The 26737-nt window shown below is 40.6% G+C and overlaps 2 protein-coding genes across 2 annotated transcripts; one reads left to right on the forward strand and one right to left on the reverse strand.

Moving 5' to 3' along the window:
- Nucleotides 1–169: 169 nt before the first annotated feature.
- On the reverse strand, nt 170–22180 carry fer (fer (fps/fes related) tyrosine kinase). Its single transcript, XM_028971912.1, has 19 exons — nt 21843–22180; nt 17130–17415; nt 16860–17033; nt 16583–16682; nt 14515–14698; nt 13829–13966; nt 13597–13716; nt 13337–13459; nt 11998–12187; nt 10746–10838; nt 10394–10597; nt 10112–10234; nt 8304–8360; nt 8097–8212; nt 7778–7872; nt 7557–7680; nt 4019–4173; nt 3666–3788; nt 170–2977 (listed from the first exon to the last, which is right to left on the reverse strand). The coding sequence occupies exons 2-19, from the start codon at nt 17334–17336 to the stop codon at nt 2841–2843; spliced, it is 2463 nt and encodes an 820-aa protein (XP_028827745.1). The 5' UTR covers nt 17337–17415; nt 21843–22180; the 3' UTR covers nt 170–2840.
- A 2412-nt stretch (nt 22181–24592) lies between these two features.
- On the forward strand, nt 24593–26667 carry atp6v1g1 (ATPase H+ transporting V1 subunit G1). Its single transcript, XM_028973749.1, has 3 exons — nt 24593–24789; nt 25495–25595; nt 25883–26667. Exons 1-3 carry the CDS (start codon nt 24708–24710, stop codon nt 26054–26056), a joined length of 357 nt encoding a protein of 118 aa, XP_028829582.1. The 5' UTR covers nt 24593–24707; the 3' UTR covers nt 26057–26667.
- The last annotated feature ends 70 nt before the right edge of the window (nt 26668–26737 follow it).

The raw sequence follows: 26737 nt of genomic DNA on the forward strand, positions 1-26737 counted from the left end.
GAACTACATGGTATACCACACTTTTACAAATGCCAAAAAAACACATCTAGTAGCACATGCTGAGAGGTTCCACCATGCTTAAAACAAAGAATAGGTCAATCAACAGCCTGTGCAGTTATGCACAGCTTGGAGTTCAGCTTAACAACAACAACAATAATAATAAAAACAGTCAAAGAGCCAAAAGAATTTATTTCAAGTGTACAAAATAAACAAGCACAACCGTGGGCTTACAACTGCTGTGAAGTGCCATGAAAAATGGGGGGGAAAAAAACAACAAGAAGGAACTGTAAAGTACAATGTGGACATTCTAATTATAGTCACAATTTTCACCTACATATTGATAATCACTGGGATAGTCATTTAAATCCAGTGTAGTCTATTACATTGGAAATGACTGTTGGTTAAACATGGGATTTCTGTGTGGAATGCTATTTTTTAAAACCTATGGCCAAAAGTGCAAATACATATATAAAGTCTCTGCAGAAATAAATATCCCAGCTCTTTAAATTAAATTTTTATTCTTTATCACATATAACACGTTTAGGAAAAGTTCTTTCATTAATGCTCATACTTCAGGTATGCTGAAGGGAAGATGTTTGTAAGAACCTGACCATGTACACTGAACCGTATACTATAATGAATGATTTACATAATTTCAGATTTAGAAAAAAAAGAAGCATAAACATGATTTGTAATTTAACAAGGGGGCTGAAAGAAAGTTACTACTTTAAAAATTCTATGGTTTAAAAAAAAAAAAAATACTGGCAAATATTTTAATATACTGACAGTTGGAATCGAAGGAAATAATACAAAGGCAATGGTAAAAATGCTAAGACTACTAGTATGGTACTGCAAATAAATTAAAGGAAACCCAGCTTAACACTACAAGCATATATAAGAATGTTTAAGAGCTTACTGACCAGTAGTCTCACCTAATTTACTTCTCTATGATGAAACAGACTCAGCAACTGGTTTTAAGTTTGACATTTGTACAGTAGTTTTAGGAATATTCTAGAACTGAGTGATTTGGCAAGAACTGTAAATCCTCACATGGTACTAAGCTAAAAAAAATGTAAAAACAAATGTCTAGTTCTATGCATTTTCATCTAAACATGTTTGCAGTCTTGCTACTGCCAGGTCAGCATGTGGGATGTGATACTTTGTGACGAAACACAAATCAACAATGTTACAATAACACATTCTTTTTGTTTAGTATTAGAAAAACACAAAGTACAGAATCTACAATATATTTACAAAATGCATAACGAGCATCTTCTGAGTAAACCTCAATGGAAAAGAATGAAAATCTATAGACAAAAAAAAATAATGGAGTTTATGTGACTTGGAATAGTATTAAGTGGCAGGTGATATACACTTGGGAAATTGGCATCAGCGCCATCTAGTTTTTAGAAAAATAAAAGGATACATGGCACCTGACCAAAACACAAGCATTTAACCCTCACTCCAGCGACCATGTGTGAGAACTATGAATGAAATGGTGAATGTGGTAAACACAAATTGGTAAAAGTACTTCTCTTAAACTGAATTTTGAAGATTTGGTCTTAGACATACCAGGTGGTCTAGGGTTAGCTGTGTTGAACACAGAGTTTGCTTTGGTCACTGACAATTCTAAAGATGCATTATTCAGCTCTTTCATTTTGGTAAGTAATGTGGCATCTTGGGTAATGACACTTGAAATGACATTCAATACTTTCATACTAAATCTATTTAGTATAACAACTACAGAAAACATTTGTTGCAATATAACACACTGGCCAATCTCCTGTGGTCTGTTCATTACCAAACAATTTCAGAAAATGTAATTGAAATAGAAGTATAAAAATACACAGTGGGGGGGAAAAAGGTAATTGCCTGGCCATCTGTTCCCATTTCTGTTTTCTGTCCCTTGGCAACAAATGTCATTCCACCCAATAGAACAGAAACTATAATGTTTTAAACAAGAGCACCCTGTAGAGAGGTCACTGAATTCAAAGATATCCCCCACAACGCCCTGATACCAAAAAAATAAAATAATAATTCAGTACTAAGCTGTGTGTGCTCAGTTTTCAGTAAATAGCTTGGTGACTTCAGCTCTACTTTATATGGTAGTCTGTGCTGTACACATTCTTCAATTTATTACAGAGGAGTGTCAGTCAACGTATGCGTTTCATTATTATGCTGCCAAGAAGAGCTACTAAATGGTTTTTAATTGTTCCTGCAACAGTGACAATATAGACTATTCAATTCAATGCTTAGTCCTTCACTTTTCAAACTCAGGAAAAAAAACAAAACTTTGTTTTAAAGGTTTCACCTTTTATATGTTCACATTCATTACAAATTACTTAGCCACAATATATCATGTCTTTAGACATTCTACTCTGTGACCTAGTGTAAAAGCCTGGTATAATCCAGATTTTTAATGGATTCTTGCAAAATGGTGCCAGATTTTCATACTGTACATTCACGGCCTTGATAATTTCACTGTTTGAGAAATTAGAAATTGCTACTTAACTGAGATAACTGAAAGCTGTCCTTAGTCACAGGATACATAATGGCTAGATCACATATGTAAAACATCCTTTCAGAGAAAACCAAGAGTGCTCAAAGAGAGCAAAGCAGTGGCTGATGTGTGTGTGTGTGTGTGTATATATATATATATATATATTTTTTTTTTAAATTGCATAGGCAGCTCCACACAGTGATTATGTCACAATTCAGCTATAGTGTTATTGAGACAGACAGTTTCTTTCTAGATGCTTCTCTTCCAGGACAGGGAGCATCTGGGTGTGGAGTGTAAACTGAGTCCCAACTCAAAACATCCCTCGCCCCATCCCTCCCTGCTACTTTTTCTTTACGGATGCCAGTTCCTTCTGAATGTCAGCAAACTTGGGCCGGTTTTCAGGTTTGTACTCCCAGCATTTCTGCATGATCTTGTAAACCTCCTCTGGGCATTTCTGCGGACAAGACATTCTGTATCCTGAGGAGATGAGATGAAGAGGCATGAGGATCTTGATATGATAATGATGCACATTAGGATCAAATAAAACCTCATAAAAAGCTATTTCTCCCCCAACAGCAAACTTCATTATTTTATTTGTTTCAATAAGTATGTCCTTCAGTAACTTACATTATTTTCTCATCCCTCCCGTTTTTTGTGTGTAAAGCATAACCAATTAAAACGCCTGTAGCACAGAACTAATGAGCATATGTGCTGTCATCATCCATTAGCAAAAACAGGCCTGAGAAATTACACTTAAGTTTTAATCCATGATGGATGACTGTGTGAAATGAAAGAAAAAAATAAATTAATCATTTGCAAAATGCATTATGGTCTGTCTGGTTTTGAAAATTAGGTAGTGAGTACATTATATATAATGTACAAATTATAAAAAGTAAGTTTCTAAAGCATTCAATCGTCTGAGCATGATAATACTTCCACATCATTTAAAAAAAAAAAAAAAAAAAACAAACCACCTGGGACCATGGACACAGTGAATAATACAGTGACTACATAGACAAAAATAAAAGCCACACAGCCTTGTGTGGCTAATTGTTTTGATAGTTAATGGGGATCAACATCTCACTGCACAATATTGAAAATGGAAATTCTAAAATCTAGAGAAGAGTAATACTTTTCTAAAATGGAACAGCGCGTTGGAGTGTACCTTTCTCTACTTGCTCTCGAGCTTGCTGGTTGGTCATACCGGGGTAAGGGCACATTCCCAGGCTGAATGTCTCCCACAGGAGAATGCCATAGCTCCACACATCACTCTCAGAGCTGTATCTCCCTGCACACAAACAATTAAGACTAATAAAAAACAACACCAGGTTCATCAATATGATACACAGGCAGCCAATGTTATAGTGCAGGTGAGGTGGCAAAATACAGATGCATACAATTCCCCCTACAGGGTGAATAGTTCAAAGCAATTATTACCAATGTTATCAATCAAATTCTACATCAACAGGTAAGGATGCAGTAAATAATACACATAAAACAAACAAAAGCAAGAAATACCATAATTCAGTGCTTCAGGTGCAGTCCACTTAATGGGAATCTGTTTCAAGCCAGATGATGAGTAAATGCCATCATCCTCTTGCCTGGACATCCCAAAATCGCTGATCTTCAGCAGGTTGCTATCTCCCACCAGGCAGTTTCTTGCAGCCAAGTCCCTGTGGAAGATTTATGAACACCATTCATTCTCACTCTGCCTCACATCTCATTGGGGCTGGGGGTATCACCCTGCATATCGCTGTGATTGGGGTCAAGCAAAATGGAGCTGTGGGTCTGGACTCAGACCCTGAGGGAGTTTGTGCTGCTGATCATTACTGTTCTTCTGCTGAAACAGTGCAGAGCCAGTGCACACATTCACCATCATACAGCTTTGTACACGCGTTTTGGGAGAGAGACTCTTAACAATGTTGCTAGTAAAGCAGCATCTTTCATCACATCAAGTCCTTCAGCTCCTCATTATCCATCGCAGGGAAAGGATTTCAAAGGAAAGCTGTTTGTTATCAAGGAGTTATTCAAACTGAATATTAACACGTGAGTGGGTGAGGAAGAGTTTTTGATGAAGTAAAACCCAGAAATTTCTTGATATATCTGAATAAATTAGAGCAAGGATTTTTGAGGGAACTACAGCTAATTTTAATCCAGACTGTAGGAAGCCTAACACAACAGCATGTATTTCTGGACACACACAATCTACACTGGCACACAACAGAATGTGTTTAGGTGTGGAATTATCATGGACATTCTTAATTGAAACATTCTGCACCAATTACTTACTTGGTGATATGGATGGGAAAATAAATTCAATAAATTGCATTAAAGGAATTTGGAATGTATATTTCTTAATACCCAATTAAGTATATTATATATTACTTAATTGGGTATGGAAGCCCATACAGCAAGTTCACCACTCTGTTTCAAAGATAACATTTCATTGTCAAACAGTTGTACACAGAAATGGAAAGCCCTCGTACTCTATGTAAATCACTGGTATGGCCTCACTTGACCATAAAATACAATAGAGGCTTGTTGGCCGAACACCAGTCTGTTACTGCACTAATTTCAACATTAAAATAAGGCCATGTCCACACTGCAGGCCTTAATGCTCAATTATGACTCTGTATTCTAGCTTTTTAGCTTTCGCTTTTTCCCCTGTTCACATTGAAAACTGATATTAAAAAGAGTAATGTGAACAGTTCAGCATACTGAATTGAGCATAAAATCGAATTCAGGCCACGTTCGTTTTGCAGTGTGAAGAGATATGTGAACAGACTGAATTTATTCTAGATTCTCCTCTAGTAATAGCACTGATTCTGTAGTCTGATTAATGAAGATTGGTTAACCAAAAAAAAAAAAAAAAAAAAAAAAAGACCGATTGCGTGCTTCAGACACGGACTGCAGCTATAGAGTGAGCATTTTCAAACCCTCTACCACTTTTGAAATTGCAGCTGTATTCTATCACAAACTCCATTACTCGCTGTGTGATTAACTGCAGTTCATCTACTCCCTCTAACTCTGCCACAGCAGCAACTGCTATAAAGGCAAAGCGGCATTTTCTCCACCTTGATGTGTTCCATATCTGCTGGAGAACAAATCCTAGAGATTCTGCCCTGTCACGGAGCAGAAAAATAATGACAGTAACATATTACTGGATTGTAGACATTTTTTTTTTTAAAGACTGGAATGTTGCTCCCATTTCAGTTTTATATATTTAAAAAAAAATGTCTGTTGCTCACACCAACTCCCATCGGTCTGAAGTGTTGGATTTGGCATTTCTGCTGACTGGAGTTTCTAAGCTGTGAAGGCGGTCGCAAGGTGCCTGGCACTGAGAAACTAGAAATATGCTGATAGTATGATTTACATCGTAGCTTCTCTTGAGAGAAGCACAGTTTCACAGCTCAGTGTGCTACACTCTCACTGTGGATATTACTGTAGAGCAGCAGTGGACACAGAGAAATCAAGGAACTAATTTACGAAAGGACAGAAGGCAATTTCACAGCTTTGGTCTTATTTATCGTTAGAATGATGGAATATAGTTTTTTATGGTTGGAGAAAGTCAAGTTTTTTTCTAAAAAACCTAGAATTTAAGTAAGAGGGTTTATAATCAGAAGGTTGTGAACCGCCATGTTGTCAGTGAGCAAAGTACAATCCCCACACACACTGCTCCCCGGGCACCTCTCATGGCTGCCCACTGCCCAAATACACTGCGGTGTATCACAACGACAACCCTTGGCAGTTTGGGATTTGAAGCGGCAACCTTTCGATTACGGGTCCATTTTCTTAACCGCTAGGCCCTCAATGCTCATATCTTAACATGTTACACCAGGTGGGGAAGGCACAACAAAGACTGCATTTTCAAAGACTGCATTGGCCTGCTGGCCAACTTCTATCACTCCACCATCGAGTCTCCTGATCTAATGCTGTACAGTCATCATCAAAAGTTAAGAGAATGACACAAATACTGGTTTTCACAAAGTTTGCCGCCACAGTGTTTTAGGTCTTTTTGTCAGTTGTTTCTGTGGTGTATTGAAGTATAATTACAAGCATTTATGAGTTTCAAAGGCTTTTATTGACAAATGAATTTTTTGATGATCAGATAAATTGTTTATTTAGGTGGAATCTTAGTAGCAGCAATATCCTTGCCTGTGAAGCCCTTTTTATGCAGCGCAATGACGACTGCACATGTTTCCTTGCAGGTAACCATGGTTAACAGAGAAAGAATTACGATTTCAAGCATCACCCTCCTTTTAAAGCATCCCGTCTGCTATTCTAACTCGGTCAGCATGACAGAATGATCTCCAGCGTTGTGCTCGTCCACACTCTCACTTGTGTTAACAAGAGGATCACTGAAATCAGCAAGTCCTTTTGTGGCAGGGCTTAAATGCAGTGGAAATGGTTTTTTTGGGCTTAAGTTCATTTTCATGGCAAAGAGGGACTTTGCAATTCATCTGATCATTCTTCATAACATTGTGGAGTATGTCCAAATTGCCATAATAAAAAAACGGAAGCAGCAAACCTTGTGAAAACCAGTAAGTGTCGTTCTCAAAACTTTTGGCAATGACTGTACAGTGTGGTACAGTTGCTGTAAAACAGAGGACAAGGAGGAAGTGCAGCCCTCCTCAGAGATATTCACATAGACAGGGAGCCAATTAACATAATTAAAGACTCTTCACATCCTGGACACTCACTTTTCTCCTCCGTGGCCTCTGGAAGATGTTCAGTGAGAGTACTCAAAAACATCTTTTATCCCAGGCAGTAAACCATGCCCCCCCCCAAAGTCAGTCATGACTTACAAGCCTGCAATATACGTCATCATGTAATCTATTCTGAATGTAATTCCTTTATATAAGCAATTTAACATCTATTCTTGAACAGGTTTCTGCTATTTACATTTTTTATATTGATTGTATTGTAGATAGATTATCTTAATTATTATGTTGCCAGGAAGAGCTACTAAACGGTTTTTAATTGTTCCTGCAACAGTGACGATATAGACTATTCAATTCTATTCTAAATGCTTGTAGGGACATGGCCCCTGCCTGACCTGTGGATGCAGTTTTTGAGCTCGAGGTATGCCATTCCTGCCGCAGCATCCAAAGCGAACTTCACCAGCTGCTTTGCCTTCAGGTCTTCTTTCTTCTTCCGCAAGAAAGACAAGAAGTCCCCTCCTGTCATGCATCAGAGCAAAGAGACTATGTGAGACTATAATTACAAGAATTTTGATGTACCATGTCAAGTTATTAAAGTTCTTTAGAGTATTAGTACCTGGTACAAGCTCCATCACAATATAAATTGGCTGTCTTTGAGTACAGACACCTATTAACTTCACAATATTCGGATGATCATATTGCTTTAGAATCCTGTAAAGAAATTTTAAAATAAACAAATGGTAAGACAACCCGAAATAAAATGATGCAGCTAGACTAAATCATTTGCATATGTCTCTGAAATCTTTACACAGTCTGTACTTGAACAGGGTGCAATATCAACTGTTTGTATATTACAGTATAGAAAATTTAAAATATGTACATCACTGCAAGTATTAATTTATGACATGAAAAAACAAACAATGGTCTTTACAGACCTTGCTTCCGACAGAAATTTGATCTTCAGGTCCTGTGGCAGATCTTCTTTACAGGTCTTGACTGCCACAGGCGTTTTGTCTCTCAGAGTTCCTTTGAACACCTCACCAAAGTTGCCCTAGAAACAGGATTTTTCCCCATCAAAAGATTAATCTGTGTAAACAATGTCAATGACGCACCAACATAGTGTTCTTGACACTAAAACATACTTTGCCTAAGAGCTCCCCAAGAATGACATCTTCGTGGTTCAGGATCCACTTCTTATCCTGAAAATGTAATAATTTATTTTAATCTGAATCCAAGTAAGCATAAAAACAAAAACAATGTCAAATTTCTTTTCCTCTAAGTGTCAGTCTATTTTTCAAACAGCAAAAACATGAAGACCTCACAATGAGGGACACCCACAACCACAGAAGTCCTTGTCTGATGCTCCTTGTATGTAATTACACAAGTATGGCCCACAAAGCTTTCATTTACATAGTATTTCACCAGATGTTTGTCAAATAATTATGGAAGCCAAGCAATTAGGGTCCAGACCACTGATTGAAGCAACAAAGAGACTGACTTGAACAACAACAGCACAGCAGCAACTCTTAAAACACTATAAGGAATCCACTGAACAGGCAGCTTCTTCCCAGTCAATGAACCTCATCAATTACACACAAAAACACATCCTCCGAAAATTACAAAAACTTTACATTCAACAGAGAGAGGCCTAAAGGTCAGAGACATTGCTTTGCACTGATGCGGCCTAAAGCCTGTCGGTGGGCCATTAAAAAGCACTTAACGTTTTGAAGCATCAGCAAATTCACCTCAGTGGTAATGGGAGAAATCATTAGCACCACACTGATAATGACTTCAATTAAAATACCATTAAGTTCAACACCACTGAGACAAGCTTTGCAGACCTTCATCAACACATAACAAACTGGAAGGTATGAGAAACAGTTCCATCCATTCAGTTCAATCAGTAATAATATCTTGGTTAACAATAATGGCCACAGAAAAGTGAATTCCTATTCTGACATACTGTGAACAAGGCATTGTTTAAGAACTACTTCAACTGAATAAATAGCATGTATAAGCATTTCTCTCTCTCCTCCTCTCAGTCAGGCACATGAGCAGAACAACTATAATTTGCACCAGCAGAAAACTGGTCCAATCACTGCTCTAGTGGAGGAGCTGAAAGACGAGCGACTCCAGAAGGTAACCTGTTTTGTAGTATTTTTGAGGGGGAGCAGTCAAACCATAAAGAACAACACTCACACAGATGCTGGGATCTCCATCCTACTCTCCACTTATTAACTTTTCGGTATTTCAACCTAACTACGCCCGGTTGAATAACTATATGTTCAGACATGAAACAAAATAGAAGTCGGATTTCTCTTACTGTTACTGCTCTATTCAAAAGTGAAAGAAAAATACAAATGGTTCTTATTACAAGCTTCCCAAGTCCAAGAGACTCATATAACTGAACTAAAGGAAAAACACACAAGTGCAGGCTGATAGCTCTGCCACCACATAACACAGCTTGTCTTAAAGGTGCATTTCACATCTGTTACAAAGCACAGCAAAACAACTGTCTATTGAAAAAAAATAACCCACACATTCTTCTCCGTAGGCTTGTCACAATATTGAAACTAAGGATGGTACTTGATTCTCGAAACTATATCTGATACTACAAGGGGGAGAAAAAAAAAAGAAAAAAAAAGTTGCGCGCATACACACAACATCTGACACGTCCACAGGACCATGCATTAGACTTCTTTTATTTCGTAACTATTCCTATAAATCCTGGATGTGACACACTGGATGTGACTTTATTAAACACTCCCCATCTGCTGTGTATTACATAGAAAAATATGGGAAAAAATCACCATCACAGTACCCCAAAACACAAACCAAAATAAGATGGTCTCAAAAATTGTGCTTCCCAGTCATCTTTACAGATCATTTCCCAGGCTGAATGAGTGAAGTCCAATCAAATTCGATGCCATATAAAAGGAAATTTCCTCACCTTGACAACAGGGTTTAAAAGGACAACCCCAGATTTCTTCGTGATGACCTGCTTTGTGGAGTAATGATGCTCTATTAGCTGAGGAATGGTGGGGAATCCGGTGCCTTCAAACCGATATTGATTCTATGCAAAGAGGAACAGAAGCCAGATGTTATGATCTTTGGAGAAAAAAAATTAGCAGTTAGATTAAAATACAGAATATTTCAGTCATAGAGATTCAATAAGGTATTGGGAAAAGCAGATAAGCAGGTGTCCCCTTCAACCCCTCTCCAGTGTACTCACATCAGCAAACTGGATGATGAAGTGCCGCCTCTGACCATCGGAGAACACAGACAGAACATATTCCCCAGGTTTGCCATGACTTTCACGCACCAAGAAATCACCCTGCTGTTTCAGAAGCTCCTGAGCTTCAGTCCTGGGGATAGCACCATGGTACCACTCCTGTTCCCCCAGGGGCTTTTCACTGGTGGGAATCACATCAAAAAACTGCAGAGAAACACATTCACTGACATTTAGTATTACCATTATGAGGAGCAGCTTTGAAAAACAAGCATAGAAATATATCCAGTTTTTGATACTGATTACAAGCTCTAAATTGGAGCTTGTAATTTTTTTCTCTCATGCTGATACTAACTGAAGATGAACCCAGGAGAGACTTTGGTGAGCGGATGATCCCAGCAAAGGAGTGTCGCAGTGTGTCAAACTTTGATACCTTTGTGGCTTTGTCCTACAACAGAAGACACATACAGTAAGACATTATTTAGCACATTATGAAACCGATGTCTCTTAATCTGTCTAATCCGATTAAAAGGTTATGATGAATCTGCATCTAGCAAAATCTCACAGTAATTCATTTCACACTTGGGCCTTGAATAGGTACATAAACATTTATTTTCTCACTCGAGAACAATGCCATGCTGCTCTGAAGGGTGTGGAAGACAATCTCTTCAGAGGAAAAAGTGAGGATCTACTGCCCTCCACAGTCTCATTACACCAACACCAGCCTCATTTAGAAAAAAAGCAGAATAAAACTAAAACATGTAAACAACATGCCATAACTCATAAAATCAGACTAGGGGTGGAAGATTGGTGGGGTGAGTTTCAGTGGGACATCAGAGGGATAATCTCGGATTAGGCAGACTTCAGACATTGCAAAACCAGCCAAATGTGATAAAGTGGTAAGGATCAGATCCATGGAAATAATGACAAGACCCTATCCAATCATCACGCCTCTGAAACACACAAGCGATGATGAGATTTTGTATAAGTGAAAATGACTTTCAGGAATCAAGTGTTGGGGTTATATCAGATTTTTGGGGTGATTTATGCAATATAGCAACACTTTCCTGAGAAATGCCCTAAGCACCCAGTCGGGAAACATCTCTACTTGGTCTGCTTCTTCCCACAGGCCATTCAGGCTCTCAACCTGGACCTTCACATCTCTTTCCCTCCTCAAGGGAGTCATACAAAATATAATATATTCTGTGCAACTTCATTGAATTACAGGATGCAATAGATTTGCCTAAGACAATATACTTGCTAATTTTATTCTATATGGTTTATTCTGTTTTATAGTTTGTAGCCATACATAAGCTAAACATATTTGGAGCATTTCACTGCAAGTACAGCATATGATGGCTTATGCGACAAATACAAATGTTAATTTACTGTTAGATGTGAAAAATCCATTACAGACTTATATGGTACATTTAATGTTTCATTTTGCTTATGTTTGAACTGCATAATTTTATAAAATACTCCCCTTTCCTCAAACATCTGGGAAAGCATAAATGGATTTTTGTTGTAAAATTATGAGACTCAACACAACTGCACATCCACCACATTTCATACCTGGGGAACTGGGAAAGGTTAATAAGATAACTGACCATTGAGTTGATGGAGCGTGCGTCTTCTTCGTAGTTAACAACAGGCGGTGGTTCCTTGCCCTCGTTCTCCTGCATCTTCTGCTCCAGCAAATCTTTCTGGGCCAAGAGCTTTGCCTCTGTGCAGCGCAGCAGCTGTACGGTCTGTTTCAGCTCCTCCAGAGACTGTTTCTGACTGAGTAGTAACACCACGCTGAGAGCGCGAGAGCAAGCAAGAGAGAGAGAAAGAACATTCATTTAGATTAACACAAACACTAGCAAAATCCCTTTTGTGGAACATTTGGTGAGGAGAGTTTTTGACAAATTGCTGCAAACTGAAATGAGTTGCTGCCTAAGCACTTGTCCTCTATTTCCCCTCATATGCACACATATGGGATGAATTTTTTGAAAGAACAAACGTCACCAAGCATCAATACTTAGAATCAGAGAAAAAAGTAATCTCTGAGAACAGTTGGAGGGTGCTTAGCCCCCATATGGGTCCCGGAGGATGAGCGTGTGGACTGATTATGTCATCAGCTATTTTTCCCCCAGGGATTAGCCAGCAGACCTTAAAGAATGTTCCGGACGACACGTTCAACAGTCCGACCCCATCCGCCAATCACTGCACATTTTCACAAAAACTTCACAGCTGCAATGCAGATTTCAGACTATTTAGAAGCTGCCGTCAGACGTCATACTGGTGGTCAGTTTTCAGGGGCAGAAAAACACTGAATAAAGTCAAGTAATGGACTGATGGATTAGCCATTTCGACCATTTCAGTCAAATTTTGATGAATTTGATGATAGCCAGATATTCAATTTGAAAATGGGAAAAGAACACTGTGTTGGCAAGTTTCGAATTTACACAAACTATGTGGCTCAATCACAATGCAAATACTATACACTATGACACATCTCACTATTTTGGCACACCTCTATTACACACACAGAGATGTACTCCTTACTAGGAGAAGAGTTCTGCAAATTGATTGATGTCAATCACAGATTCTTGCATTCAGGGCTCTTCTCTCAGCTACTGGATGTCAGCATGGCTTTTAGAAATGTGTGCAGTGTGAGGTAGGCTCTGGATTTGATGAAGAATTGTTAAAGGGAAAACACGTTGCCACAACGCTGCAGGCAGCATATATGCTGGTGTAGTTAGATGTGGATTTTTATACTGACAAAAGAACAAAATGGAACAAACTGGGTGTTCCATGTGGCCAATTTTAAAAATTATATGACATTGGAAAGTGAAAAAAAAATACTACATCTCATTGGAAAATTTGTTTGAATCAGAAACACACATCAAAACATTAATTACCACATCAAGGTTTATGGTAATAATAATAATTATATTTACGCACTCAGACTTCTTCTCACAGGTCTTTGTGGACTCTATGATCTTGCTTTCGAGCTCAATCATCAGGTCCTCTTTGCTGTGAAGATTATCCTGGGTAATAAGCAGCTCATCTGCTGTGGACTTCAGCCTGGAGGCCGCAGGCATTCAAAATAAGAGCAGAAAAAAATACATAAATAAAAGCATGCAAAATCAACAAGACGAAGTGTATATACGAAATGTGGAATACTTGGGGAGCGTGTCACAATTCCTGAATACCACACTCACATGGCTTGTAAACTGTCCGCTGTCAAATTATTCCACAGAATCTCATTGGCCTGAAGATTCTCTGTGTCCTCTAACAGAGACACATCAAACTCTACAGAAGATTCTTTGGTTTCAGGTGACCTGAAGAAAGACATGAATGAAGCACCTATATGTGTCAAACCTACATTAACACACAAGCATATGAATAGTCTGGTGAAAATTTGTGTTACCCAAGGATGTTTGGAGAACATACCTGTACACTTCAATAAACGGTTCGTATTCTGTCACAGGATCAATTTGGTCAATGGAGGTGTGGATTTCTTTGTGCACCTTAACAATCTCATCAGTCAAAAGGCTGGTGATTTCACTGTACTCCTCCAAGATCCCCTTCCTTCAAATGAGAATTAAAAAAAAAAAAAAAACAGAAATGATTTCAATACAAATCAGACAAATCTTTATCAAATAAACTAGACATTACACAGCTGTTTAGCTTCAATGTATCATGACTGCATTATTTGTTCTTTAGACACTACAGGACTTCAGATTAATCACAACATTAAATGAATCAAACTGCTAAAAAAAAAAAAAAAAGGAGATTTCATTAGCAGCAGGATGTGCTGTATTGTTTAAACCAACGATTACAGAGGATGTAATGTATCGCTTCTTAAGATGTGTGTGGGTTTGATCTTAATGCAAGTTACATAAGGTTAGTGGATGGTTTATTTAATAGGTGTGGACATTTCACTTGTGTGTTTCCCCCTCAAAATAATTGCATACAATAATGGCCAATGTCAGGGAATCATTTTTTTAAATCAGTAAAATGTGGAAGTCACACACACACTCATCATCCCAACATGCTAGACTAAAAGACACTTTTGATGTAAAATGTGTGCGTCCGTCTGTCAGTAGGTGAGACATCGCGGTGCAGGCAGTGCTCACAGTGCGCCGATCATCTCCTCCTGCATCCTCTGCAGCGAGTCGAGCAGCAGGGGCAGCGCTGTGTCGTGGTAGTGCTCCTGATGCAGCTGGGCACTGCGCACCGCCAGCACATACTGGTTATGCAAGTTGTGCAGCTTCATGGTAGCCTTGTCGTAGCGATCGCGGGCCTTCTCCGGCTCCTTGCCTGCACACAGAGGGAAGAACAGGAAGATTTGAACACATCTCACTGATTCTATCCTCACTGCATTGGCTACCGGTAAAATTTCACGTAGACTATTAAATTATAGACTGCTCCCTGATTACAGGAGAATTGCGCTCACAAGGCTCTGGGTCTTACAGGTACCGAGAATAACCAAATTCTCAGCAGGTGGACAAGCCTTCTGCTACAGAGCTCCCCTGCTTTGGAACACACTTCTTGCTAATGTTCGGAGTGACAATATTTACAACTTTTTTTTTTTTTTTTTTAAATCAAGCATTCCATAAGTTAAAACTCACATATACGACATCTATGCCGTTCTAGATAGTCCACTGGGGCAATCAGGCGTGGCAAAAAGTGACACAAATTCCTGTTTTCACAAAGTTTCCTGCTAGTGTTTTAATTATTATGGCTATTTGCATATACTCCAGAATGTTATGAAGAGTGATCAGATGAATTGCAATGTCCCTCTTTGCCATGAAAATGAACTTAATCCCTAAAAACCCATTTCCTGTGCAATTCAGACCTGCCACAAAAAGACCGGCTGAGATCATTTCAGTGTTCCTCTTATGATTATCTTATAAAAACAAGTGAGAGTGTTGATAACCACAAGGCTGGAGATCATTCTGTCATGCTGACTGAGTTAGAATTGCAAACGGAATGCTTTAAAAGGAGGGTGATGCTTGAAATCATTGTTCTTCCTCTGTTCACCATGGCTACCTGCAAGGAAACATGTGCAATCATCATTGCTTTGGGGCTTTACAGGAAAGTGAAAGTGAAGTGATTGTCATTGTGAAACACTGCAGCACAGCACACGGTGTTGGGTCCTCTGCTTTTAACCATAAACCATAAAAAGGGCACAGCCAAGGATATTGCTGCTACTAAGATTGCACCTAAATCAACAATTTATCAGATCATTAAAAAGTGATCAGTGTTGTGAAGAAGGCTTTAGGGTGCCCAAGAAATCCAGCAAGCGCCAGTACTGTCTCAACTGCGGGATGGGGGTGCCACCAGTGCAGAGCTTGCTCAGGAAAGGCAGCAAGCATGTGTGACTGCATCTGCATGCACAGCGAGGCAAAGACTTCTGGAGGACGGCCTGATGTCAAGAAGGGCGGCAAAGAAGCCACTTCTCTCCAAGAAAAACTTCAAGGACAGACTGATATTCTGCAAAAATGACAGGGATCGCTGAGGACTGGGGTAAAGTATACATAAATGTTTACTTTGCATAGGACAGCAACACAGTCAACTCTATAGGAACATAAACTCTCTGTTAATGTCTACAGACAGTCAGGATAGATATTTCTCATTTCCTTCTCAGATTGCAACATTAAGTATGTTTTTGATTGTCAGTTATGGGTCAGAAGTGCAACCAATCCTGTGATCTGGAAATGTTTGACTACTCCTGATGTGCTCAAACAGACTTTAATGCTCTTTGTTGATTTCCATTTTGAGTGCACAGGATAAATCTGTCTATATCTCATGATATAAAATATGTAATGAATGTAAATACATCATTTTATGTTATATATATAAACAAACTAAATTTATATAAGATTTAACATTTTTAACTTTCTAGGATGATCCATTGGTAAGAGGTCATTTCATATATGGTGAATATTGTAAAAAGAAAAAAAAACAAAAAAACAAAACTGATATATTTTATTCATATGCTGTTTTTACAAAACATCTGATTAGTAGGCATGCCTCTTTTACCAAAAACCCCTTTGCATTTCCTAATACCTTTGCATGACACTTAATAAAGATCCCATCATGCTTGAAATTCCTTTTTTTTTTTTTAAACAGACAACAAAGATGTTTAACCAGCCCTGAAGCTGTTCAAGGCCTGTTTTTTGGCAAGTCATCATGCTTTACCTTTTGCAACGGCTTCCTTGTATTTTTCTTTGGCACAATGGGCATCCTTGGTTAACTGTCGATAGGTGCATTTCAGCTTTTCCAAGTCATTTTTTGTTACCTTTAAAAAAAAGTTCAAACAAAGTAAAGTTAAAGTAAATATGTAAAAGCCTGAAGACAAACAGTGGATAGGGACATTTAAAATATGTGATGATGCTCATGGGAAAATATTTCCATGTAACATCAGAAGGAAGTGACTAGAACAATCATATGTGGTGATATAAACAGTGACACACACCTTGTAGAGCTCTGACTGGATCTGCTGGTGAAGGCTTTGGTAGCTCTTTTTTACATGCTGCTTGTCTTTGATCATCATGGTGAGGCGGTGAAGAGGTCCCGAGTTGAGTTCCTCTGCATGGGACTTCATGATTTTGCTCAGGTTTTCAGTCTGTTGCACCATACTAGTCCAGGACTGAGAGTTGGGGGATAGAAGCGATGCAGAAAACATTATTATGGGTAAGACACAAACGCAGGCCGTTATCAAGGCAAGTAAGAGCAGGGTCGCTACCTTGGAGACGCTACTGATGTACTGGATCTGGGAGCTCTCGTGCTTGTCCACCTGCTGGCTGATGTTGAGCAGAAGCGAGGAGTACTCCTTGTCGCTCTTCACACGCAGTGTCATGAAGCGCTTGACTGTGTCCAGCAGCTTCAGCTCCCAGTCCTGCAGTTTGATCAGGCCCTCGTGGGAGTTACGCAGGTCCTGACCAAACCCCATCTTCTTCTGGAGGCACGCAGTTTCTCTCACTCACTCACCAGGGACAAGCAGCTCTCAGGTCTGCATGTTTTTTCCCTTTCTGCAAAGAGGAAATGACAAACATGTCAGGGTTTTTTTTTTCTGTCACAGATAAAAACCTTAAAGCATACAATGAGGTAACATAATCTACCCTGTGCAGAGCTCAAATAAAGAAATAAAGCACCTCAAATGACGATTGTTTTAGTAAAAAAGTTAGCTGGACGTTATCGGCAATTAAAAAACCAATGTGTGTGTAGGTTCAGACATGCATGTGAAAGTGGAGATTTTAAGGTTTTTGTTTAATTAGTAAGAGAAAATCCAGCGATGACCTGTGAACGTATGTGGGAAAACTCAGGTCAAATTATCGATGCTCCACTCTTTTTAACAAGATGCTCCTCAATGCACTCTGTGGTCTATTCCATTTTCAAGAAATAATGCACTGCAAGCAGAAGTGGTTTCGTGCATGTGACGCAGATATTTCTGTGGTAGGTCGGTATAATCAAAATCAAATACCATTTACAGTACACAGTACTACTATTACTATTACATTACTAACACTTTCAAACTTGAAAGTGCCATAAACTATTGGTGTTGATGCGTCGTTTTAACATTTTATTAATGTGATAGTAGTGTGAGCTCATTTTGATACCTTTAAGAGAAAACAGTCATGAAGAGGTGATTATTTTTTTGGACTTATTTAAACCCCCAAGCCACAACTGAACCCATAAATGCAACAGGATGGTAAAAAACACACACACACACACACACACACACACACACACACACACAATACAAATAGGTATTGCATAATCACCACATGAGAGAAAACCTCTTCAGTCTAAGCGAGGATGCACCAAAACAAACCTGACTTTTTAACTCATTACGGTGATCAGAAAGATGTCAGCCTCACTAGATTTGTTTCATATAAGCACCCTGCAGATTGCAGGCAATTACTGTAAATGAGTGCCCCGTGCAGACGGTGGGATTTAATCTGCCATAATGCTTGTTATCGGCTTTATCAGTTGCCTTCTGTGGCTTTGCTGCATCACAGACGAGTACAATAGCTCAGCGTGCCTCATACAAGCTTTTTCAAACACCACCCACTAGCTCGGTCAAGCTTGCATTTACTTATACTAATAGGACCTAAATCATCTGTTTTAAAGCCACTATTTGCAGAGTATTCTGACACTGTAACCATAATTAACAAACTGTTTAAAACTTTGATTGAAGCTGTCGGCAGCTACGCAGCAGCAGGCCTGTAGTCACCACATTTCACACCCATTGCACATTCTTGGTGCGATGATGGGAGCTGCACTGCTGGAATTCATACTGCCACCCACGAGACCCGCACTGTAAACAACAGGGGGATGGCTTCAGAGCGGGGTCAAAACACATTATTGCGGAATGCACCAATGAACCAAAACGTCTTGGCATAATCAAAAGTTCATTGTGGACCGTCATCATTATTACAGCTCATGATGCATGCAGAAATCCTTCAGGTGTTTCTCAATTGATCTATTTTGCATTAACAAAGATCACTTGTACCCTCTCTCACAAGGTGAAGGTGAAATATCCTGAAATAAAGGAAGAAAATGCTTGACTTCAGCAGCCATTCAAAGACCTGCAACAGAGCAAAAATGTATGTGACTCCCTTATCTATCACAACCAGTAGTTAAATGGACAGTACCCCTGACTCTCAGGGTTAAGTGTCTTGCTCAGGGGCACAATGGTAATAGGTGGAGTTTGAACCTGTGACTTTGTAGTCATCTGGTTCATAAGCGAGTATCTAACCCACTAGGATACTACCAACATCACAACAGCTAGCCACTTGACCAACAATGTCCAAAAGTTCACGAGATGCCTTTCAAGTAGTGTACATGCCTAGAGAACTGTCAGGCGCCATTGACTATTACATAAGAATCACCTCACAGTCCACCAACCCAAAGATTCTGAAACTCAATCAACAAGGAGACAACACAAATGCTTTTATTTGAGACTCACAGGTTGTAACAGGGTAGTAGGTTAACTGAATAGGGACAGCAGGAGATCAATAAAATCTAAAATATTATGATTGTCATAATCAATTCCAATGTTGTAAGAATCATGACCTGCACAGGACTTTGTTCCCTTTTTAACAGTTATGATGAACTATTTTATTTTTTTTGCAAATTCCATAAATATATGAATCCATTGCACCATGCCTGTCACATGACCCATAATTATTCAAATAAAACCACTCACTCATTTTCTACAGATGGTTATAATAGCCTAGAAAGACACTCGTCTATGAATCAGAAGACCAGTCACAGATTCTGTGTGTCACTTACTACCATTGTGTCCCAGAGCACGACACTTAACCCTGAGTGTCTCCAGGATGACTGTCCCTGTAACTACAGATTGTAAGGCGCTCTGGATAAATGTAAATATTAAGTTAAATATTTTAATATACATTTACAGCATTTATCAGACGCCCTTATCCAGAGCGACTTACAATCAGTAGTTACAGGGGACAGTCCCCCCATGGAGCAATTTAGGGTTAAGTGTTTTGCTCAGGTACACAATGGTAGTAAGTGGGATTCGAACCTAGGTCTTCTGGTTCATAGGCGAGTGTCTAACCCACTAGGCCACTACCACCCAATATAATATAAAACATAACACGCATGAGTAAGTGATTGTCTTTGTGAAACACTGCAGCACAGCACACGTGCACACCACGAAACGTGTCCTCTGCTTTTAACCATCACCCTTGGTGAGCAGTGGGCAGCCATGACAGGCACCCGGGGAGCAGCGTGTGGGGACGGTGTTGTGCTCAGTGGCACCTTGGCGACCTGGCAACCTTCTGGGGTCTGGATTCCTTACCTGCTAGGCCCCTATACATACATGCATACACACACACTTTATAACAGTATGTTAAGACTTGTGTGCCCTAAATTGAACATCAAATTTCATGTAGCACTGCACAGGTATTCAAAAAGTTATTTTTGTCAGCACAGGCTAATTAATTAATTAAGTCAAATCTTTGCCAAACTGGAACTGCATTTGCTCTAGAGCCTAAACATGACAGACATTTAAGACAATAAAACACACTCCCTGTGCCTAATGCAAGAAAGTAGCACGTTCCTTTCACCAGCAGCACAGTTGGGCCAGTTGGAGGAGTGGATGGAGTGGGAGTTTTGCCACAACAAGGATCTGCAGTGTGCACAGCGAAACAGCGGCAGGGAGAAGGGCGCCTGAATGCCCCAACTGAACAGAGGAACATCACAGAGGAATCTCCTCACACCCACTCACACACACACACACGAAATATGAATATACTGATAAACCACACACAAACTAGTCCTTCCTATAGAAACGCCCTCTCCAGTCCGTTAAGACCCGAGACAGAATGCGATTACAGGGCTCACCGCAGTCCAAAGGCAAAAAGACCACCAGGATTGGGGTCACCAGATTTAGGGGGTGGGGGGGGGGGTGATTATCTGGATGCTGATCTATTTCACCAACTCCACTTCCCCGAAACAACACATTTACAGCATTTATCAGACGCCCTTATCCAGAGCAACTTTCAACCAGTAGTTACAGGGACAGTCCCCCCCTGAAGCAACTTAGGGTTAAGTGTTTTGCTCGGGGCCACAATGGTAGTAAGTGGGATTTGAACCTGGGTCTTCTGGTTCATGGGCGAGTGTGTTACCCCACTAGGCTACTACCAACGCATTCTGCGTGAAAATAATAAATCACGAAAAGTACAGAAAAAAAACAAAAAAAAGCAAATGTGAGCGTAACAATGGCATCGGACGGGAAAGCGGCGAACAGAGCCGGACCAGAGGAATCGGTCCACAGCTTACAGTAATTCCGGAGCAGGTCATGGGGCAACTGGACCAAGGAAACACGAAAGCCGAACGAAAGAAACGAAAGATTGTCGTCCACATAAACGCAAAGCAATATACTACAACGACAAAAATACTGCATACATTTTTTCCTACCACCGAGCAAATAGAAATTTGCCTTGCGCAGACAAGTAAAAACTGTTGTCATTTCGCATTTTGTTGTCCTGACAAAAGATACCAATTAGTGTTTAAACGTAAAGCACTTTACACAACCAGGTGGTCTTCATAAAAGACAAGAAAAGTACTTGAAGCGCCGAGGTTCATTAGCCGACCACGGACACGGTCGTGGACAACGCTGAAAAGTTCCGCGGTGCGGTCCGCACAAAGACCGTCCTCCGGCCACCGACCGCGGGGATATAAAAACAAGAAAAAAAGAAAAAAAAAAGCGAACCCCTGGTCCAGCTCGCCTGCCGCGGGTTCCGGGCGCGACGTGACCCTGAGGTACTAACCGGAGACGCGCTAGCCCGGCTAGCCGTGCTAACGTGTTTTTCCTGCCCCCCTCCCCGCGTTCCCTGGGATAAAACGCGGACGGACGAACGTCCCAATTCCCGGGGCGCCGAGCCGCGGACCCCGCGGCGGTCGACGGATCACACGACGCACTCACTTTGTTCGAGCCTCCTCTTATTCGTCCGCGTTTCCTGACCCGCTCGCCTGCTATTCCTATTTTCTTCGCCCGCTCGCCGGAGTTGGGAGTCGGGAGGGGTTTCCGCTCCGATCCCAAACCACAGGATCGTGACGTTTACGGCGGGCTCCTACCTTCTCTCCCTCCCTCTCTCTCCCTCTCTCTCTCTCTCTCTCTCTCTCTCTCTCTCTCTCCCTCTCTCTCTCACAGCAGCACATGTGGACCCGGTGGCGCTAGGTGCGACCGTGACCGAACTCCTGGATCGGGGAATTCGGTTCGGGAGACAGGAGCATTTAAAGTTGGTCGGTATGATGGCTCTCCTGGAGGGTGGCGCCGAGCGTTGGTCTCGGTCCAGGCGTCATTCCAGGCTTTGAGGGCGCCCCGCCCAGTGGGACCCCGGTTAATGGTTACCCTGGAACCCCCATCCCGACGGCGGCGCCTGGGCACATCGGTGTGAAAGTTGTACATAGTAAACTGCAAAACATCTGTTATTTGCCTCATAACGTGTTTGTGGGACATTATCAGTTTTGTCTGTTTTATTACTCTTGGACAAATGTTATGCCATTTGGATATATATTAAAAAAAATGGAAAATAGATATGAACATTTGTTTCATAAAGTGCACAGTGTGTGTAAGCATGTACACCAGAGTGTTGTGTATTGCAAGCTTTATTTTTGAGGCATTGTTCGCAGGTGTATGTATTCACTGTTGTCGAAAAACATGTCACATTTCAAGATGATTTACTTTCAGTCTATTTCCTTTCGAAAAGCTGGGCCATATCAAGTATTTCAGCGAAGGGCTCGGCTGAGATTGTACCTGTTTGCTTTAAACTGCTGTCAAATTGTTGTTTTAATGTAATATGCCAATAAGTTTGGTTCATATCCCACAAGACAACTTTAACAAGTTGTTGCATGTCATGTTCTGTATTCCATCTAATAATAACTCACTCACTCACTTTCCAAAACCACTTAGTTGTCTTATTACTCAGGATTGCAGCTGCCAGAAGCCATCCCAGGTCACAGGGTGGAGACTCACTAGGGCAGGCAGTAAGGAAGTGGCTTCACCCATAATCAGAAGGTTGCCGGTTCGAATCCTGACCCGCCAAAGCACTGCTCCCCGGGCACATTTACATTTACAGCATTTATCAGACGCCCTTATCCAGAGCGACTTACAACCAGTAGTTACAAAGACAGTCTCCCTGGAGCAACTTAGGGTTAAGTGTCTTGCTCAGGGACACAATGGTAGTAAGGGGGATTCGAACCCGAGTGTGTTACCCACTAGGCTACTACCACCCAGCTGCCCACTGCTCACCAAGGGTGATGGGTTAACACCAGAGGACACGAGATTTGTTCTGTGCACTGTGCTGTGTTTCACAATAACATTCACTTTACTTGCACCACAGGGCACACTCTTGGGGGGGGTGGCCTAGTTGTTAAGGAAGCGGCCCCCGTAACCAGAAGGTTGCTGGTTCGAATCCCGATTCGCCAAGGTGCCACTGAGCAAATCACCCTCCCCACACACTGCTTCCCGGGCGCCTGTTGTGGCTGGGGAAGAGCATGCAAACTCCACACACATATAAGCTGGGATTCTGTGATTTGAAATCACTACCTTACACTGCTCACAAAGCAGAGGACACGTTTCGTTGTGTGCACGTGTGCTGTGCTGCAGTGTTTCACAAAGACATTCACTTACTCACAGACACACACATATATGTCCCCCTGGAGACACTCAGGGTTAAGCTCAGGAGTACAGTGGGGTAGTCTTCTGGTTATAGTACAGTGTGTTACCCACTATCCTACTACCACATAGTAACCATAACTCTTGCATGTTTCTATATTTTCAAATGCAGTCATCAGGTTTATTAGATGTGTCAAGCAGGCAGATATATCTTTAAATATCGCTGTGGCAAAAATAAACAAGTGAAAGGATTGTAGTTGTGAAACACTGCAGCACAGCACATGGCATTTAACCCGGTGGTCAAGGTGGAGCAGGGAGCAGCGGGTGGGGACTGCACCTTGGCAGTTCAGGATTTGAACCTACAACCTTCCGACTATGCTTCCTTACCCGCTAGGCAACCCCTAAACCACCATTACACCGCATTCACGAATGAATTGGAATAGGATTTGGGGGAAAATATGAAAGCATGATTCACAAGTCAAGAAATGTGGGCCGATGGATAAAATGGTTCTATAGCGCCTTCTTCTGGCCGCTGTAGGATTCTCAACTGGTTTCTGTTTCGGCATGTGCCGAAATTAACTCCTGCCAAATTAAAATTATTATTTTGCGGTGCTAAATAATCATTCTATTCTGAGTGCACAAAATGTGTGATTATTCCCGGTTTTCTATACGTGTGGTTTCAGGTTGTTTTCCGCATTATACTCAGAGTATGGCTTCTGAGACAGGACATCCTGTATGAATTTGCTGACATTGTCTGTTGGTAATACGTCAAAATGTCTAGATATATATATATAGTTCAATTGGATTTCCTGTAGATGACCTAAAACGGAACTCAAAAATAAAAAGTGAGTTGAATATTATAACAATATAAATACTCAATTCAATTATATAAATAATTGAATATTACTAATTCGACTCTGTTGAAGATATTGTATTTTATACTTGTGGCCCATGAGTTTATATAAGTACATTTCTGTGGTTATTGTTTTTAGAATTATTAATGTTTTTAATGACCCTGTTTGTGATTGGACGTTGCTTGGTCACGTGGTCGGCGTGACTCGTCGTCAGCTGACTCTCAGCAGTCGTGCAGGGAGGAAGGACCTTCGCTGCGGTGTCAGGGACAAACAAGCGCTTTTCTCTTCTTTTTCTGTGCGTCGCTCCCGAGGTGCAATGGCGAGCCAGTCCCAGGGAATCCAGCAGCTGCTGCAAGCCGAGAAACGGGCCGCCGAGAAGGTGGCGGAAGCCCGGAAGCGTGAGACGTTTATTTTCATGTCGTGCATTCGACTTAGCCTGACGAAAGCCACCGCTGCTAGCGAGTTGGACGCTGACATTTCGAACACATTTCGTAATAAACAATAGTCTATTTTAATAGCAATGGGTGCCTTTTCAAAGCAAAGTTCGAATTTTGATTGGTCTTGCTGTCCTATTTGGTATTTAGCGTCAGTTGTAGCGTTAGCGAAAATGCTAGTCTGTCGTTTTTAATTGTGGGTGAGGCCGCCTGAAACGTTTCCAGCGCCTGTGCTTCCTCCCCGCATTTATTACTGATTTAAAGACCACTGGGTTGTCGCGTTGTGTAAAATTTAATTGCGCGCACCGCTGTTTTGGTAGAAAACCGATCTGGGATGGACTCCCGTGTGGAGTGGAATGCATCTCGAACACACAACCTCTTTGACTTATTAACTATTAGTTTATTTCGCTCTGGCAAACCGTCCATAGAATGTACCCGTTTTACCAAGAGCAACATTTTCCTGCCCTTGCTCATAACTTGTCATACACGTTTGTTCCATGTTCACCAAACAATGTTTTTGGTGTAAACCAAAACAGCTTCCTGTTTTTTTTTTTTCTTTTTCCCCCATAATCTTGCCATACAGCAGTAATTGCAAGCATTCACCCCCATATCCTAAAGGCTGGTATGCAGTTTGCTCTGCTTCACTTTTATTTCTTTAACTTTTAATAGGAAAGAATCGTCGCCTGAAGCAGGCCAAGGAGGAGGCCCAGGCTGAAATTGAGCAGTATCGTCTTCAAAGGGAGAAAGAGTTCAAGACCAAAGAAGCGGCCGTAAGCCTAAGTTCTTCTTATGGGTAGTATAGTTCTAGTAATTCTTGTATGCAGTAATCTAGGTTAACGCATCCTTTTTTCTTTTTTTTTTTTTTTTTTGCCAAACGTGGAAAAAATTGACAGATTTTTGCATGATATTTTGGTTTAAACAGATACATATCAGTGTAAAGTAATGCACCAAGTAAAGTAAACTCCTCAACTCCTGGGTATCCATGGTTTTAGGCCTGGAGTCTTTTAGACATTGTCAGAATTTCCAGCATGTGACTGTTTTGACTTTGTCATCAAAGGCGCTGGGTTCCCATGGTAACTCTGCTGTGGAGGTAGACAAAGAGACCGTGGACAAGATGAGCCGCATCCAGAACAGCTACCAACAGAACCGCGAGGCAGTGCTGGGTAACCTGCTGAAGATGGTGTGCGATATTAAGCCCGAAATCCATGCCAACTATCGTGTGGCTGGATAAAGGCTCTGATTGTCCCCACCTCCCTTTCCACTTAATTAAAACCTGGGAGCACCGAGGCAAGGACTGTCACTGTATGGTCACCATGGCTGCTGTTTCTCTCAGCAACTGCAACAGTTTTTAATCCAGTGTTCCTGGACTTTGTTCATTGTTGTCGCTTCTTAAGCTTTTCAAATACTACTCTAGAACATCAGGTTCTGTTTTATATATATTTTGAAAATCCTGCTTTCATTTGTTAAATTGAACACACTTTATGTTGGCTTTGTTTTGTCTGGATAGTATCAAAATCAGCTTGCTTTGGTCTAATAGAATGCAGTGCCGGTCTCCTGTCTCAATAAGTGTACTCTCCAGACTGCTTGTAGAATTGTCAGATTTTTGTTTTTGTGAAAGATTATTGTGTGTCATGCTATGCAATGTGCTGTTAATTTATAAGTGACATGTTACAGTTTTAATAGAGCACCTTGTGCAAACAAGAAGTGAATATTTGATTGTGTAAATGTACATCTCTAATGATAATTTCCTCCACTTGTTTTATGTCTGTTTGATTCTGTATAAATAGCTGACATTCCTATGTGTACTGTAGTGAATCTTAATAAATGGTTCTGCTAGTGTCATTAGTCTCTTTGTATACCAATCACCAAAGCATAGAAATCTCATGACTGTAAGCCGTTATCAACGTTTTTT

Source organism: Denticeps clupeoides, chromosome 3 (assembly GCF_900700375.1).
Source record: "Denticeps clupeoides chromosome 3, fDenClu1.1, whole genome shotgun sequence".
NCBI classification, from domain to species: domain Eukaryota; kingdom Metazoa; phylum Chordata; class Actinopteri; order Clupeiformes; family Denticipitidae; genus Denticeps; species Denticeps clupeoides.